General features: G+C 40.3%; 2 protein-coding genes across 6 annotated transcripts in view; one reads left to right on the top strand and one right to left on the bottom strand.

The window, feature by feature from the left end:
* LOC114666623 (zona pellucida sperm-binding protein 3-like) overlaps positions 1 to 11,174 on the bottom strand; it is a 44,159-nt gene extending 32,985 nt beyond the window's left edge. For 2 of the 5 annotated variants that reach the window (XM_051926601.1, XM_051926588.1), the window contains exons 1-2: positions 10,784 to 11,174; positions 9,692 to 9,810 (exon numbers count right to left, since the gene is read on the bottom strand). In XM_051926601.1, the coding sequence (XP_051782561.1) occupies positions 9,692 to 9,810; positions 10,784 to 11,125 (461 nt within the window). In that variant the 5' untranslated portion in view covers positions 11,126 to 11,174. Of the gene's footprint in view, positions 1 to 9,430; positions 9,535 to 9,691; positions 9,811 to 10,783 lie in introns of all 5 variants that reach the window. The other 3 variants (XM_051926604.1, XM_051926593.1, XM_051926599.1) reach the window with 2 other exon arrangements.
* LOC114666580 (zona pellucida sperm-binding protein 3-like) overlaps positions 1 to 19,460 on the top strand; it is a 515,374-nt gene that overhangs the window by 116,058 nt on the left and 379,856 nt on the right. The window lies entirely within an intron of this gene.

The raw sequence follows: 19,460 nt of genomic DNA, 5'->3' as shown, positions 1-19,460 counted from the left end.
CCTCTGCTTCCATGTGGCTTAGGTGCCCTTCAATCTGCGGCTCAGGTCTAGCAACAAGTGGACATCATTCCAAAGCATCTCATCGCAAAGGACCTCATTTATGCCTGATAAGACTGCGTCTATAGCAAGCTTTCTTCAATGCACTCGAAGGTGTCTCCGCAAAATTAGCTTTGAATCAGGTCTACCAACCCCTGGACTTGTCCCTATACAGGGTGATCAGAATCGATTCACCACAGCTAAAACTGATGTCCCTTGGCCAAGGGGCTCACAGCCATAAAGATAAAATCAAACAAGTCTGTCGAGCAAAAATTTTGCATGACCTGTACGGCCTCCCTGGTCATAACAGATGCCCAGCCTCCCTTGTCCCAGCACATCAGTATTGCTATGCATTCCAAACAGAATAGGAAGCACTCTGGGATGTATGAGGGAGACATCTTCACCAGCACATCTCTGGGACAGGCAAAGGCAGGAGCGCCTGCAGTAGCCTCATCCGGCTCTGGCTGGAGAGAAACATCGTATGACTGTTGAGGATCCACTGGTGCAAGACCCCACTTATGGTTCCATGCAAGTCACTGTCTTACACTTGAGAGAAGATGCTGTATCCAAATGGTTCAAGAACACCAACTTTATTCCAATCAAAACAGGAACAATCAGCATATTTATTCAAACAGCTACCACTTCAATACACGCAGATACACGTGCCTTCTGTCCCACCCCAACTCCTCCCAGAATTACGCCTCTTTGAATATGCAAATCGATATAAATAGCCTTCTGTTAAAAGACAATGGGAAAAGCACGGGGGAAAATATAAGAATTTCAGCGAATACCAAGTGGAGGCAAAGGAAAAACGTACTATTTGTTGGTTTAAACAGTGGTATAATCAACAAAAGGAAGTTGATCGAGTGACATAGTGTCGGAGAAACTCGAAGGCTCAAGTTCACAAAGTCGCACAGTGCCCGAAATAAAAAAGAAGTCACATATCAAAGGCAACTCGTAGCGGACCGTCTGAGTGTCATATGAAAGCTCATTAGGGTACAGAGAAAAAAAATAGGCACACAGTGGGGGGAAAAAAGCACGAAATGTCAACTTTAATCTCGAAATTTCCACTTTAATCATTTTGTCATTAAAGTAGAACATCATAAACTTCATCTTAAAATCGTTTATTTTACTAGTTTCTCAAGTAGCACTTTAAATGCTTTGTTCTGTATTTGATCTTCCATGTACTCTGTGTGTATGAATCACTACGTGCTTCTGTTCTTTTTCTTTCTCCGACAGGACACAGAATCCATTGCATTCGTGATATTACAGCTCTGAATAATTAAAATACTGAGATATCTTTTTCATGATGATAGGAATGAAAGCATGTTATTAAAACATGGGAATATGGTGGCGCAGTGATTGTTCATATCTCACGCAAGAGGCTTGCTGCGCCACGTGCGACCTTCGATGAAATAATTTATTACAGAAGTACTGTCTCTTTCAAACGTACTAACCTCCAATTCCTGTCCTTACTTTTCTTTCTCCAAATACCCAAACGCCACACAATCAGCTCTGTAATAGACGTTAAGCCATCTGTAAGCTTAGAACGCCAATTCTTCAAAACTTTTAAGGAACATTGAAATATCTTCGTAGTACATGTTTAATTATTCTATCCGTCTATCATTCCAGTGTTGCGTCACCACCAGCAAGAATACAGCGCAAGGCAGGAGCTATCCCTGAACTAGCTAGCATGGCGGCACCGTGTCCTCACATGTTTAATTATTAACAATACAGATTATTTAAATGAAGTTAAAGTTTTATCTGTATACTATAAGCAACATATTTTGCTGCATTTCATCTTAAAAATGATGTCATCATACGTGCTTTCTAAAGTGGCGCAGGTTGTGCAATATTATAACTGTAGTGCAAGTTTACAGTGACGTAATTGTACTTAAGTACAAACAGTTCTACGAGGAGCACTTGATGGACTGATTGACTGTGTTTATAGTTCTTGGGATGAAACTCTTTCTGAAACGCAAGGTCCGTACAGGAATGGCTTTGACGCGTTTTGCCGTGGTTGAGGTAGTGTGTGCTTGAAACTGTATACCGATCATTCTCTTTCCGATCAGTTGCTGCTGTGATTCCCCACTTAGATACAGTGATATAAATACTCTGCGTGGTGCAGTGAGAGTAATATGGAAAAAGATTATCCGCTGTGGCAACCCTTAACGGGAGCAGCTGAAAGAAGATGATGATGCAGTGAGCATAACAACGTTAAAGCAGTTATGGTATTTGGAATACTATGGCTATTCCCTAGACCATTATATTGCTACAGGTTAATTACAATCAGATGCATTACACTAATAAACAATATGCAGTTAGTTTCAGTGTATTTATAAAGCCGCGCCAGGAATGTGGATCTAAGAAAGAAAGGGTAACCACACAGGAACAGTAACACTGCTTTGACACTGGGTGCTGCCAGTCTGCAAAACCGAGCTGAGAAATTGCGTACGCCAAGGTATGAGTTACCGTGGAAAAGTGCGTGGCTTTATGCCAAGTTTAGGTTTTATACATTGCGATTTCAGCGTGGAAATGGGAGTACGCAACATTTCTGTGCGTACGCACCGTTTATACATGAGGCCCCAGGTCAATGGTCAGGTTAGTATGCTCCCTGCATCAATCAGTGGGCGACAGATGCGTTACTCCATGAGGATGCAAACTTGAAGTTGCCTCATCAACGGACAAGCAATCCTTGACAGACACGTCAACTGTGTTTCACCGTGCAGCACACGGTATATAATATATATCTCATCATATATATATATATATATATATATATATATATATATATATATATATATTCCCAGATGTGAGACCTGGGACCATCTGGGGGGCTCAGGTAAGCCCACTGATACCACTCCAAAGCAGGAGGGGGGCCGTCGCTAAGCTCTTATATTCACCTGATATTCATGCCTTCTTCTGTGACTGCTTTGGCACACAATTTAAATTTCTCAAAGACTATAAAGCATTAAATATTCAGTGGCTACAGAAAGTGTTCAGACTCCCCCACCCTTTTCTGCACACTTTCTAATGTTGTAGATTTTCTTTTATATAGTTACATTTGCTATTTTTGACAATCATCTACACTCAATAAACCATAAGGACAAAGTGAAAACATGTTTTCAGATAGAATTGCAAAATCTTTAATAAATCAATTACTGAAATCTCTCATTTAAATAAATGTTCAGACCATTTGCATGTCAGGACAAAAATCAAATTGTGAAACTTTGTGTTCCTTTTTTGCAGAGACTTCCAAAACTGTGAAACAGAAGAAGTTTGGAACCTCCAGGACTCTTCTCCGAGTTGACTGTCCAGCCAAAATGTTATGGTCAGGGCTGAATTTTTGGGTCCTATTGCTTTTTCTCTATTAGGTTTCTAGGGACGAGGTGGTTGAGGGTTGTGACATTGCACGACAAAGCACGACAAAATAAAAGGTGTGCATTTGCACCAAACTAACTGATCTGCAGATGAATAATTGAACAAAACTCTCTACCTTCTAATGGATTTTTGTGCCCTCGCCTGGTTTTGACTTGTCCGATTTTGATTTTTGCCTCTGTGTGTCTGTTTTGGTCATTTCATTTAAATTTTATTTTATTTGTTTGCCTTTTGCATGTATCTCCTGGTTTTTCCCAAAAAATTTGTATCCTGCGGAGCCAGGACCCAAACTGAGTAACCAGGCATGAAAAGTCAGAGATGACCATCAACACAACATTCACTCTAACAGACCTTCTGAAGTCCTGTACAGAGATGGCGGAACCTGTTGGAAGGACAAGCATCTCAACAGCACTCCATCAATCACGTGTTTATGGTTGAGTGGTTTACTCCCACTTGGAGTTTGCCAAACCGTTTTTAGAACATTGAGTTCATTTGACATGTCTGTCAAACACCTGGAACTGGTCATCGCAGTCTAATAGGTCAATGGTGAAATGTGACAGTGGCACCAACATGCTGTTGCCGTGCTTCTCTGCTGCAGGGACAAGAAACCTGATCTAAATTAATGGAAGGATGAATGCAGACAAATACAGAGAGATCCATAAAGGAAACCTGCTCCAGAGTGCACATGAGCTCAAGCTGGAGTGATGGTTCACCTTCCAGCATTGCAATGACCTGGAGCATACAGTCCAAATTACAAGGAAGTGAAGTCTGAATGTCCTTGAGTGGCCCAACCAAAGCCCAGACTTAGAACATCTTTGGAGTAACCTGAAGATGGCAGTTTACAGATGCTTTCCATCTAATCTACTGAAGCTTAAGAGGATCTGGCAGGAACAATGGGATACATTGCCCAAATCTAGAGGTGCAAAGTTTGTAGAGATTCACTCAAGGAGACTCAAATCGGTAATTTTTGCCAGAGGCTTCTACAAAGTACTGAATTATGGGTATGAAAAATTTATATGAAATATTCAGTTTTAGATTTAATACATTTTTAAACTTTTCTGGAAGTTTCTGCATCAACTAAATAAATCTGAAACAATGGGACTCTCTAAAGCAGCAAGGGTAGTGTTGGTAGAGGCCCTGAGCCACTGGGAGTTCCTACTGCACTTGGACTGAAGAGACCGCATTCTGTTCAAACCTCCCTTCACACTAATATGGAGTAGCCCTTTGCAGTTCCATGACTTACTATGCAGACCTGATTACTGCTACTGGAGAACAATGTACACTAAGTGGAATGTGGTATCGCCATTTGAGATTTCACACTTAATTTGCAGACCCCTCTTTTTCAAATGCCAGTTCAGGTTTCATAGGACTGCTAAAATTAGCTTTACATTGAAATGCTGCCTCCGACTCCTCAACAGAGAAGACTGCAAGCAGAATCAATGTCACTGATCAAGACATATCCACAGCCCAGAGACATCTGCATTTTAATTCATGTACCACTATGGTCAGTGAGAAAAATCACCATAACTACCTGTGTATCAATTATGGACCAAAAGGCTAGGCTTAAAGAAGCCAGTGTCAATTACAGTATATCCTTTATAAGCCACCTCCAGCATTAGTTCTGTTCCTTCTGCTTCACTAAAAGTCTGTTTGAAGTTTTGCTCTTTAGTGCCAACCCTACTGTACAGGATGGCCATTAAAAGACTGAAGAAACCCTCACAGTCAAAGGTAATCCTCTGCTGGACTGTAAGATGGTGACAAGTTGAATCCAACCTCAATAGGAAACAGATTACAGAAAAGCAATTTCCTCCAGCAGACTAAGTAGCATCAGATGGGAAATCTTGGACTGTAACTGCAGTAACCAGCTAACGCGACATGTGACCAAACACCCAAACCCACAATGCCCCTGAACAAAGACAAGGCACTTTTATCATTCCTCTTAGGTCTATAAAAGAATGCTTAGACAGGCAAATGCATAACCTCCAAAAGGACGAAAAGCACACCATATATAATTGTTATAATTTTGGTTCCAAGATAGTTTGTAATGTCAGTTTGTTCGCTTTACCCCCAGCAGTCTAAATGCAAGTTAAATTTTATTTAGGTTTCATCCAACTTTAAACTGTGGGTACACAGTCACAGAGTGGGGCAGGTGCCAGTAGCAGTGACGAGAGCTTATAACCAAATAGAAACTTAAAAGCTCATTTGACAGGCTCCCTTGTTAACATATGTAAAGTGCTCTCAATGGAAAGATTTTTGTTAAGTGCTCGTGAGATTTTGCTGCATGGTAGTGCGCATGTGCAAAATAATAAAAAGGAGACTCCATGACTGGTGTATTTTACCCAGAAGCTTCAGAGCGTTACTGTACTGACGTCGGAAGAATGTTACCCAAGCGTGTGCTGTTAGACTAAATGCCCTTGCGATGGCAAGAAAACTAAAGACCCCCAAAAACATTTAAAAATAAAAAAGCTGGTCTGGAATGAAACCAGCAAAAGCTGCCAAAAACCAGATTCGATTTTGTTTAAGTTAGTAACAGGCCTGAAAACAAAACCATTTACAAGCTTGTCTGGAATGAGTGAGAAATTCTTGTCAGGGTTCCTCAATCACAAACCTGGAGGGCCATAGTGGCTGCAGGTTATTCCAACTAGATTCCTACCGTGTATATACTCATACAAGTCGGGTCTAGAAACCCGAAAAAAATTGAACAGACCGACTTGTATGCCCGTTCAAAACTACACTTACATTTTCTTGCCTCCTTCAATCTCCCATCAGTTTCTCAGACCCATTGAATTTGTTGCAGCAGCACAGTTACCCATTTCTTTAGGTACTTCTACGATGTTTAATTTACAACTAGCTTCATATTTTCTTCTGATCGAACACTCCATCATTAGATAAGGTATGTTCTTACGATAAAGGTGTAGGAGGGTGCAAGATAAACAAGTCTGTGCAAATGTCTTTGAAATAGTTTGGGTATTACCGTGTGGTCACAAGAGAGGTTAGGAGCGCACACTGATACAGCGCATTGCCACACCCACAGAAAAAGGCCATGTGCTCTCAGGTGGTTGTTAGTATATCGTAATCTCTTGGACCAATAACACGAGTTTTCTGCATTTGACTTCTACGAGCGACATACCAGAAATTGTACAATAAAAATCAAGTGGACTTATCCAAGAGTACAGTAATTAGAAAGCAGTCCATGCCGATTAAAATACCAAGTTTTATGCTTGCATTCATCCAAGAGCAATTTTAATTGGATATGTGCACACAGTAGGACACTGCAGTGCGAGCATATCCTCTCTGTTTGGTGGACCAGAACATTTAAACTAAAGGGGATAAATGTTTAATTGGAAGGGCCATTAAGTTCATGGTAAACATGTTGCTGGAGAGCTGCTGCATGGTTTATTTGTTTTCTGCACCTCATTAACAGGCAACAATTCAAATTTAATGCAGCTGCCAAAATCTAAACTAGTCAATTAAGGGTTCTGAATAGTAACAGGCAAGAGAACTATTAAGCCCCAAAACATTGTTTTTGTAGTAAATAAAAGGGTTCTGAAGAAATTGGTTAAAGTGAAAACCTGCAGCCATAGCAGACCTCCAGGATTAAATTGAGGACCCCTGGTCTATGAAGTAGTTTGTCTTTGTAGACAGAGGCATTAAAGTCTTCCAACATTCATCAGCAGCAAGAACTGGGTTCTGATTAAGACCCTGGCTGGAATTAAAGCCCATAGCCACTGGCACTCCAGGACCATGATTAAGGACCCCTACTTTAAGTCAAATTCAAAATCTGTAGGAGACAAAAGACCAAATTTGTTTGAGAGGTACCCCTATAGTCTATTACAAGGAACCTGCACTGTGTTGCACCAGTTGCATTTGTGTTTAATGAAATTAATCCAACTGGCTGAAAATGTCAAGATTAATTTGTGTCTACCTGGGTCAATAAATCTTTAGTTCTGACATCCCAGCCGATCAATAGCAACTACATCTTTCGAATCACCCCCTACGTTAAACAAATTATATGAACCTACACAACTTTAAATTGCTGTTCTAGCAACAAGAACCTGTCTGAAGGGAACAAAATACTCCATGTAAAAGATTAACCCTGCTGTCAAAGATCTTATATGGAGTACTCCGTTATGAGTGCCATTAAGATTAATCCACAAAAGGACTAAATCAAACCCAAAATGTTTATCAATAAGAAACTATCCTGGATACCCAGGATTTTGGTCCAGTCAGCTTATTGTTGTTTCCAGCCTTGCAATTTGGCATGGGTGTCCATAAATTTAGTCACTTGTTCACCTCACCCCCAGTAATCTAGTCCACTAAAATAGAAAACAATTTTTGAAAAAAAGTGTCCGAATGCAAAAGCAAAGCTATGTTGATCACAAATGACAGGTGGCATGGGCTGCCAGAGTCCAAACCCCCAGAACCATATTTGGGGCCACAGGTCTAGATTGTGCCATTTAAATTAAAAGCTACTGTGATGTCTGAACAGCTGTGTGGGTACCAGAGATTAAGAGCAATGGGAGATTAAATTTGATCAAGACTATTGCCTTGACTAGTAGGCACATTTGTGGAGAGGATACTTTCTACTAAAGTTATGAGTATATTCCTTACTCAGAATCCTAGGCAAATTTATGGTATAGGTGTGAAATGGTACCACATGCATAGTCTCAACCCCATGGTACAATCTGTATAAAAGATCATTCAATAAAATCCGAATATGCTATTCAATAGGTACTGGTACACCATCCCTTAAAGATACTATAGGCAATGCAGTGAACTTTAAAAAATTTTATTGATTACCAATGCCCTTTGCTTTTCTGTAGGCAAAGAATAGTACAGCCACACACGAGACAGCCAGGACACCCACAACAGCTCCAAGGATGGAATCTTGGAATTGGGAGCCTGTAAGGAGAAAAAAAAAAAAAAAAAAAAAAAGGAACGGTAGGAATTAAATAAAAACTAGTTTCAACTGTCTAAAGAGAAATCCTTAAAGCTTGCATTTAGTTACCTGGAGAAGCTTTATCTTGCTGGCCAGACAGGGACTGCGATAAAGACAAAGGAGAGACCTGCTCCAGAAAAAGAGGGCCAACAGAAATGGTCTCCTGCCATTCAGCTGGTGTGCTCCATTCATCTGCAAAATACAAATGCAGCTTGTGTAACTCAGGCAGGACACTGCAGAAGTCTGCTGGGGAGGTCACTTACTTGCTCTCCTGGGTCTGTGTTTAGGGGCACCAGAGCCCCTTCTGAAGGGAGGGGGGTTGGCACAGCTGGTGTCACAGCAGCTACATACAGCATTGTTCCCATCCACTGAGCTCCACCTGAAAGCACAGCCACCAATCACAACCTGCTACCTCATCTGAACAGGTGCACCCTCATTCTCCCAGTGACTTACTGGCTAAGTGCAGAGTTGTATGAACAATCCTTATTCAAAGGATCAACATTAGCAGATGCCAAGGTCACCTTCAGACGGCAGGTAATGAAGATCTGAAAGTAGACATGCAAGAGACTACAGTCACACCTGGGAGCTTCAATGGATTCCTCCAAAGGAGATGGGAGGAAAGGACTTACTGAACTAGTAGTCAGGCCATAAAACCTGAAGGCATCCAGCTGGAACTGCATTACAGACTGGGCAACTCTGGGGGACACGAACTGGGAATTGGAGCCTGTCAGTTTGCTGTCTAAGAAACACCTGCAATACATAAGAGGGACCATAGCATTGCGTTTCCAGACCAAGATCTGGTCAGACTATGGCTCACACTCACCCATTATTCCCAATGAATGTGTAGGCCGGGGCCGATGCATTGGACCCAGGAGTGGCCACACAGCGGTCCACAAAGACACGGAGAGGCACATGGTTAGTGCTGTCCACAGACGCTTGAAGGTTAATGAGGTCTCCTAGGAAGAAGGTGTTGGATGGACTTGGCCCACTCCAGTCACCTGCAGACAGGAATGTTACAAGGTGTTCAGATCACATTAGTGCAAATGGAAAGGAGGATTTTTAAATGTGTACACCTACTGCTCATTATAACAAGTGAGAAGCCCAGAATGTCCTCAGCAGATATCGTGGAGGTGTAGGGAACCCAAGTGGGGTTTAAGGCATTGCTGCTTACGTTGTGTAGCCTGGGTTAGAAAAAATTAAATTAGAAAGTGGTGATCAAGATAGCATGGCTTTGAATCATGATTGTCACAATGGCTCTGCAGTCACTTTAGGCTGTGTGAAGTTCCAAAGCATGGAACCAGCTCCACAGCTGCATTATATCCCTGTGGCAGCTCTTACCTGTTGTATTGGCATTCAATCTGCACCACAGCTGGATTTGTTCTTACAATGGGAAGACCATCAATTGGAGAAGGATTGTAGTCCAGGGTGAAGGTGTACACTATTAAAGCTCCCAGCATCTAAAAAGATAGAACTTGACTGAACTCCAGCTTATTTTAACTATTTAGCCAATTGACTTTAATTTGTCACTGACTAGGTGGTGATTAGGCTTAAAATTCTGCAGAATTGCCATAGCAATTACTCCTTTACACCAAAGCAGCTCACTTTATAACCTGAAAGATTGAGGTCCACCTACAATATCTTGCAGCTTATCATATCTGACACTGGAGCACAGACACCCAAGAATGCTTTTTAAAACAGGAACACATTAGGGGCCAGATCTAATTCTCAGCCATTAGCTTGCCTTTAGACATCACCATTAGATTTTATGCTTCTACATTTCAAATAACTAATGACTGCAAAAAAAGACCAATCTGCTTTCTCAATTTAATGAAAATCCAGGATCTTTTAAGGCCATTTAAAATTCTATACAGGCAACAAGTTCAGACATTAGCAGCTCGATTTCACAGCTGAAAAGCTACAGCAATGCAATGGCTAAAGAAAAGCCTTAAAGCACAACCTGACCAGCAAAGTACACCTCTTAGGGTTAGGAGTACAAGGATAAAATTTAAAGAGCACATTAAGATTAGAGTTGGGTTTTAACCTTATAGGGCTACATTTCAAAAGCAGTTGCTAAACCAACCACCATGCTGCACAAGTCAGATTTCAATCTACCTGTGTGCACCCTAACCAGGCACAGGAGCCCACATAGTCACGAGTGGGCATTACACCAGGGTCTAAGCACGTAATGGAGACTCTACTGCCCAAATCTAATTTCCTTCCAGTGCAACAGTCTACGTGCAGTCAGTTGCAAGACTCAGTTTTCAGAAAACACAACTGGGACAAAGATTTCATTAATGTGCCTGATCAATTGTGATTTGACCGCCTAAACAGTAAATATTAAAGCAGACCCGAGCCACCTACTATAGGAGTTTTCAATACGATCACCTTGAGAAATTAAGTAAAAAGTGCGAGAGCCCTGAAGCAACTCACCTCCACGGTGCTCCCGCAGCCCTGAAGAGGCGCTTCAATCACAAAGGGCTGAGCACCGGCCGGGCTGGTGACTCCACATCCACCCATGGAAAGATCAGAAGGCTGGACCGGCTTTTGGATGCCCAGCAAGTCCGGACTGATGGTGACGATCACCTCACTGTCGGTGCACTGAGCGGTTACGGTCTGCGGAGCGCCAGCTCTCGGCTCAAAATATTGCACGACCGCGGGCTGCTGGTGCTTTGCGATAACCTTCTGTCCTTTGAAACGGGGCTGAGCAAAAGCATCGCAGAGGAAAAAGAGCAGCAACACTACGGCTATCTGACCCTTGTCTTTACACCACATTTTGAAAGAACAAAACCAACACAACGCTATAACTTTGAGACGTAGCGCAGTCTTTTTATATGCACGATTTAAGGCGTTCGACTGCTTAATTTTAACAACACGTGAGGAGAAATAGATTGCCAATCAGTCACCAATCGCGTTTGTAATAAACAAGACGCTTGAGGTACTGAGGTTAAAGTAATAAAATTATAATCACAAATCAAGACAGCAGTCAAAACGTATCAGCTAGTAACTTTACAATTCTTATGTGGAACCCGAGGCAAGCAGTTGGGGTTTAAATCTCTCGTTAATTAAAATCAAACTTATTTGCTTTGCGAAAGAGAACAATAAAGTGAACTAAACTTTAACGTATTCGGGTGATGTCCCGAAGAAGTTAAATTCAGGAGATTTATGAGCGTAGGTACATTGCAAACTAACATGACAGACTCGTGTAAATAAAAACATTGTCCAATGTATTTAAGTTGAATGGAATGTTTTTGTGGTACCAGGGCGCCCCTACAAAGTCTTTATTGAATTTTTAAGCAGATTCGATTTAATCAAATTTTTATTACACGGGGCAACAAGCATTTCACTACTGGGATTCTTTCACCTATACTTTAACAATTTCTCTTGCTGACTCCAAATCTGAAAACCGCTTTCGTTTTACGTCATGTTTTTTAGTTATGATGTTTCAGGTCTTGAACAACTAGGGTGACAGGGACAGTAAAGGAGGATTTAGATAAATACAGGTACAGTAATTCCAGGGATGCCATTGAGATAAACGAATTCACGCCACGTTATGTGAGTGGTTCACCGCGTCATTTTTAATTTTATTTAAAAGTTATTCATTTTTAATTAGCGAGAATTTTTTTTACTGATTACCAAATCTTATATGACTCTAGAGAATAATGACACAACTAAGACATGACGCTACTGTATAGTCGGTTTTACTGTTCACTTAACATCTCATTTGCAGGACATTTCGTCCGTTAGATTCACCATTACTCTGACAATGTCGTCAAAGCGATGGACAGAAACGGCGATGCGTTTCTGCATTTAAGAAATAAGTTTGGTCTCAAGAAAAGTGAAGCCAAAATTAAGGAAGATGTTTTTGTTGGTGCTGAAAATCCGTGAACTGATGCTTGACGAGGAGTTCTAAAGGAAACTGAAGCCAACTGAATGAGCAGCATGGGAAGCATTCGTGCATGTTGTGCAGAATTCACAGTGAAGAGAATAATGCTGAGCTTGTGGAGAACCTGCTGAAAGCATATCGGCTTATGGGAGCCAGAAAGTCACTGAAGATGCAAACATTCTCATCTCGACTAAATCTGAACGATGTGAACGAAAAGCATGGAAAAAGATTCCATCAAGATAAAGGTGATTGAAAACCGAAATCAGGGAGAGTTCACTTCGAGCTTGATACGTGAGTACTGTTGGTTCTTATAAAGAGAGACGGATGCAAGCGCAAAAGCACGCTGACCTCACTGTTATATTGAGGTACACTGACATAAACCTGTTTTAACGTGTCTCTGGTATCGTCTTCTTGTCTGTTTTAAGATTAAACACATGAAAACAATTTTGGTGGGCATCATCAGATATTGTGTTGATATATTATATTGAAATTCAAAAGTATCAAAACGTCAAGGAGGTGTATCTCAAAAACCTGACGTGCTTTCCGATTTCATATATGAAGTCCGTGTAAAACATTTGATAAAGAGCTGGTCTGAAGTTCCCGGTAGCAAACAAAGTATTTTTTTTTATAGACCAGTGTTATGGATTAAGGTTTTAGCATCAAATTCATTTTTAAAAAGTTTGGAGTTCTGTAGACACAATCTCTAAGGGTCTGTTGTGGTAAAATCAAATCATCTCCAATATCAGCCTTGCAAGGTGGAGACAGGACAATCACCCTTCCATTTACATTGAGTTCGTGTCTTATTGTTTAAATATTAAAGGTCATAAAGTAAATCGCCCTGTAAAAACGTTAGGGAGGAAGGGAACTGGGAGCACCTCAAATAAAACAGGTGCAGATTTGGGTGGATTGGTTCAAACAATGACGAGACGATGATAAATATTGTTTATGAGTCCAAGAGTGGCTGTGCCTGTGACTGCTCCATGGTTATGTCATTATCTGAAAGTTGATCTCAGTTTACATAAAAATATATATACTGTATATATATATATATATATATATATATATATATATATATATATATGGTTGAAAATAGTTTACTGTCAAATAAATGCAAAGAGTACACGACACGTGTTTCGCCCTCATTCTGGGCTCATCAGGTGTACACACTCCACTGCACTCCCTCTCGGGAATCGAACCTCGGACGTCAGCGTCAGAGGCGATGCCCCTAACGTTGCGCCACGGCGTGTGGTTCGTTTATTTGACAGCATGTAGATCGGGGTAATTACATTCACGGCATTCGTAGTCTGTGTCACAATCTGATTTTATGGGTGGTTACCTACCAGGTAACACTTGTGGTTGGCCAGCAATCTGCTAACATCCGCCATGGTGCCCTCAGTTTGTGAGGAGCAGATCATAGAATGGTTGAAAATAGTTTACTGTCAAATAAATGCAAAGAGTACACCGTGGCGGATGTTAGCAGATTGCTATATGTATACAGTATATTTGTCTGTTTAAGTGAATCAATAGTTTTGTCGTGTAAAAATGTAAAAGTGTCCAGGAAAGGCACTTTAACCTCTCAGGTTCTATTTATATTGGTGCACAATACCAATTCAACATTCACTGGGCACAGATAAGCTCAAATACAAAGCAAGAATAATGTCAACATTGGCCAAGGTACCATACCTCAAGTTCAATATCTTATCAGGGGCTAGAAACCACTCAAAACATGAGACATCCCTGCCAGGATTCACTTAAAAACAATTTGAGAACAATATGTCTCTAATGATATGTCTAATGCTGTCGTCAGATGGCCTGGGAGAACAGAAGTAAGAAAAAGAAAAACTCCAGGAGTTGTGATGTAAGGGAAAAACACAAAATCTGCAGGTACCCAAAGGCCAGATGAATGCCCAGCCAATTCTGCACATTCTACTTTACAGCAATGTGTGTAAGACATTCCTGTTGTTTTCAGAAGCTTCATCTTGGAAGAATAAATATATATATCCTTTGGTGAATATTGACCTGCATGGTTCACTCTCTCTGTCCAATGAAAATCTCACTTTGGCGCATTGTTCAGCAGTAGTGCAATCCTACGGTGCAGCGTCCATGTTCATTGGGCCGAGTGCTGTGCTCTACATGTCTGAACTACTCATAAGCCAACTTAAATGTGTTGTGTTCTGTCAGCATCATTCTGTAATTTTCAAATTGCCTTTATGTTTTAATTTTCCCTGTACTGTATATATGTAGTGGATTTATCTCCAGACAAATATGCAAATTGTTGCAGTGCTACAACAGTGAAAACCACATTAAATAACAATTTTGTTTGTGAAAAATAAACACACTGAAACAATTCAAGCGTCGTTCACGTCGTCACTAAATGCATTGGCATGAGGGAGCTTCTTTATCTTCTGTGATTGAAAGACACCATCCTTGTCAGATTGTCCTTTTATACATAACCCCCAGCCTGGAATTAGTATGGTGTAGATCACTTTTTGGGCGGCTGTGCTAGGCCTCCAGTCCAGGGGACCTCTCAGTCCCCTTGTAAAAGTAGGAGACATTGTTAGAGACATCACCCCATCCTGCCTTGGAATGTATCGATGGGCTTACCGGAACCGGAAGAAGAAAGACGTACGAGACTACAGCATGAAACTGAAAGAGAAAGTGACTCCATCGCCAAAGTGAAACCGCTGAGCAAAGTCAAATGAGAGAGAAGCTTGCTTAGCCGCTGATAGACAAGGAGGGCGAGCACGTCCGCAAAACGAAACCGCAGACTCTGCATTTCAAATTTTTTTCTGAAGATTTGAAAAGTTCCTAGGAGCCCTGGCTTTTTACAGCACGGACTTACACAGCTATTATATAGGGTGGTCCAGATCTAATTATACAATTTTTATTACGCTATAACTTATTAAGTTTATTACATAGAGAATTCACAGCATCTGCCCATAGAGATTTCACTTAAAATTCTTTTTGTTGCCGATAGATGGCAGCACCTGCCCTGTATTCCAAAGTGGCGGGGACACGGTGATCGAGTACAAACACACAGACTTTTTCCAGCTCTTGTTATGACAAATGGTAAGCTAACTATGAATACAGAAAGGGCAAATCTTTGTGTGTGTGTGTTATTATTTGCTAGAAGATCAGTTCCTGAGAGTTTAAAATTCCTGAGTTTGTAATCCTGCTTTTAAGGTTATTTTATGTAAGTGTTCACTTCTCCAAACCATGCATTAAAAAGTTGAGAACGCTGTGGTGGCTAAACTTGCAGCAACAGTTGCCTTGATAACAAAGGTCTTTCTTTAACTAAGCATTTTATAGCACCTTCAACTATAAGCATTCAAAATATCCACAATGAGTAATCGCAGAAGCAATTCAATGCTGTGCTAAGTAATGTTATTTATTTCATTAAATAGAAACTAAATATTAATTAATACAAACAAGCAAACCTTTTTGCATACTACCTGACAATAGACTTGGGATGTGGTGATTCAGGTAGTTTGTTATTCCTGCTAGCATGTAAAAATCAGTCTTTGACGCTCTTGTTCCATGATGTATTGTGCAGTTGCCTTTATTTCTTGTTCATATTGAGCACAAAATGAGATCTACTCTAGCATCTGAAAATGTGAACAAACTTGTGTGCCTTAGCAACTGGTTGAATGTTAATAAGGAAAATTAATGACGACACTCGCCTTGAGCAATGTTACAGACTTGTACAAAATATTGTGTTTAGTTTGGCATAATTTTGAAAATAAGTGGAATTTCTGAAACCCTCTGAAAATTATTTCCACCATCATGATACTGACATTTTTATATTTATAGCTGACCTGATGATGTAGTAACTGTACAAGTTTATTTAATTCCAAGTGTACTGTAGTCCTAAATCCCATCCTGTGTAATTACAAAACATGCAGAGACTCTGTGTTTTATTTGTATACATCGTGGGTTTTGCCAGGAACAATGGGATACACTGCCCAAATAAGGGTGAGCAAAGCTTAAAGAGATCCACCCAAGGAGACTCAAATGTTCAATTGTTGCAGAGATTTATTGCACAGGCTCTATATAATTGTGTAATGGTATTCTAATGAAGATATAGGAATTTTGAACCCGGTGTACACTGTTGAGGTGTGATTCTGATCTTGCTAAATGGGTTTAAGATACTGATAATATTTGTACTGGTGGGTTTTTCTTGACTGACGTGGTTTTAATCTAATCTTAGGAGTTTAATTCATTGCAGATTTATAGATACAGTATAGGTTTAAAAATAGTATTATCCTTCTCTCTTATTGTGAAGTTCATTTCCATGTGTATATTTGAATTTTTCTGACAGTTAAAGTGATAGCAGCAGAGGACCTGAGCCGCTGGGAGCTCCTACTGCACTTGGACTGAAGAGACCTCATTCTGTTCAAACCTCCCTTCAAACTAATATGGAGTAGCCCTTTACAATTCCATGACTTACTATGCAGACAGGTTTCCTGTTACTTGAAAACAATTTACACTCTTTTAAGTGGATTTGTATGTGCAATAAACAATGATAGTATTAAATATTCTATTTGAAAGAATCCAGTAAACCACAATTCCTTCATTTGGAGACTGGATAACCCCATTTGCCTGACTTCAGTTTGAACTCAGTTATTTTCATGAAAGAACCAAGTAACTCTTATTTCCTGATAAACAATATGACATTGTGCTTTGAGATTTTTCCACTTGATTTGCAAACTTTTATTAACCTTCCATTTAAATGCCACATCCAAACCTTCAAAAGAGAAGACTGCTTGCAGAATTAATGTCACTGATGAAGACATATCCACAACCCTGAGACATCATGGGCTTCATTCCTTTACCACTATGGTCACTGAGAAGAAATGACCCTAACCCTACCAGTATATACCAATTATGTGCCAAAAGGTGAGGTTTAAGAACTACATCTCATATGGATCATGAAACAGACCCTTACACCCTCCATAACTAGATCCTTTGAGAGAAGATTTTTACATAATGTTGCCATTTCATAAGTTAAAACCGACACAGAACGTCTCATTTACTTCCTTTAAAGTAAACAGAATGGCAGTTTCTGGCACCCAACATACAAACTGCCTGAAGTGAGCAGGATACGCCATGTTAATGAACTTTCACCATACCAGGTCACTCAGTTATGACTGCCTTTAACACTCAGACCACTAAAGGGTTCACCTTAGAAATAAGCCAACATGTTTAGATCAGCGAGTCCCAAACTTCATCCTAAACACCCAGGATTTTGTTCCAATGTTCTTATTCTAAATTGGACTCCTAGCCTAAACTATCCATCATCCAACCTGCTATATCCTAACTACAGGGTCACGGGGGTCTGCTGGAACCAGTCCTAGCCAACACAGGGCGCAAGTCAGGAAGCAAACCCTGGGCAGGGCGCTAGCCCACCGCAGAGTGCGCACACAAACACACACACACCCCAAGCACACACTAGGGACAAGTTAGAATCGCCAATGTACCTAACCTGCATGTCTTTGGACTGTGGGAGGAAACCCACGCAGACACCAGGAGAACATGCAAACTCCATGCAGGGAGGACCCGGGAAGCGAACCCGGGTCTCCTAACTGTGAGTCAGCAGCGCTACCCACTGCGCCACCGTGCCGCCCTAGCCTAAATTAGCCACATGCTTTTTTCCCTCCCAGTTTGTGGTGGGTGTAGGTATGTTTAGACTTTACCTAATTACAGGTTTTTTTCTACAGTATATTGGTATTTCTTACTTTGAAGGTAGCTGGATATTTAAGGAGGTCTCACTCTCCATGTTTTACTTTAAGTTCTGCTAGTATGTCATGTGAACCGGCTTATTTGTTTAGATCTAAAACCTCCTACATTGCATGGATCAGTGTCACCTAATGAGGACACAACTTGTGCATGTTCTGCAATGAAGACACATGTGGTTTGTACTTTACATCACAATATCAACATATCATAAAAGATCTTCAGAAAAAATGACATTTCATTTATTTTAATAGAAGTTTATTTATTAGCTCACCATGGAAGTGAATTTTTTCGAAATTATTTTGTGTGTTGTTGCTGAGACTGTTCTATTAGGGAGAAGGACAACTGAATTCCTGGTATGAATACAAGGTTTGTAACTGTAAGGAATAAACAAAAAGAAAAAACGAAAAACTGTATGCTGTTGTGGGGGTACAAATGTCTGACTCATACCATTTATTTATTTATTTATTTCTAGGAGTGCACAGTAAGAGCAGTACAGGCTGGTCAGCAGTTTCAAATTGATTCATGAAAAGGAGGCAAGGCGTAAAGTGGTCACTTTCCCTAAATTCACTTGCATAGAGAAAGGGAGAGCAGGAGATTTGTGGACCTATAAAATACACTCTTTAAAATGTTGGTTCTTTAATGGCACTTTATGGGTTCTTTTGTGGTTCCTCATTGAACTATTGCTTGACCACGCACTGTTTCATTCTGGGAAGGGTTCTTTGCATGTGACGTTGGTTCTTTGTGCTTTGAAAAACTTCCTAATATGTTAAAAACATATATGAAACTGAAGTTTTTAATGTCTAGTAGGCAGCAGGACACCGACAGATTCAGTAAACCTGCACTTGGCCCGTGTTATTGAATGCAGCGAGAGTCCTTTCAAAATCAGGCACTCGTTCACAAATCGTTTACTAGATTTATTTACTGTTTGTAGCTTGTTATGGATATTAAAAAAAATCAAAGATCTTCCTGGAACCTTAACGTGGACAGAACCAACAATGGTTCCCTGTTGGCATCGCTCTGAAGAACAACTCTGGCACTTTATTTTTTAAGAGTGATATCTTCAGGGGTGGGGGTCGATTTGTTTTCAATCTTATTTTTGTAAAAATTGATCTATTTGCATGGAATGAATACAATAAAATCAAGAAAAAAAGAGTGATATCTTCAAACATTTTCAGAGGAATACAATTACTGCAAACAATACGGGCATCCCGGAATAACTCTGATGTTATAATACACGTAATATCTAAAATGCCTTGTATTTGCACATGCATCAATTAATTTCTGTGCTCAAAAATAGAATTAAAAATTTAGATTAAGTATCCAAAGTATCTTTAGTATTTGTATGTATTTGAACAGCTCGTCTTGAATGACATAACAATGAATGATATTGTACTCAATATAAAACTTTTGGCAGGTAAAGTGAATACAATCCATCCAAGCTCCCAAGCATTAATATCCTTAAAACAAAACGATTCTTCACAGCGACTC

Source organism: Erpetoichthys calabaricus, chromosome 1 (genome assembly GCF_900747795.2).
Source record: "Erpetoichthys calabaricus chromosome 1, fErpCal1.3, whole genome shotgun sequence".
Classification (NCBI taxonomy): domain Eukaryota; kingdom Metazoa; phylum Chordata; class Cladistia; order Polypteriformes; family Polypteridae; genus Erpetoichthys; species Erpetoichthys calabaricus.
The sequence above is the reverse complement of the archived record's forward strand: the minus strand, read 5'-3'. Positions and strand labels throughout refer to the sequence as shown.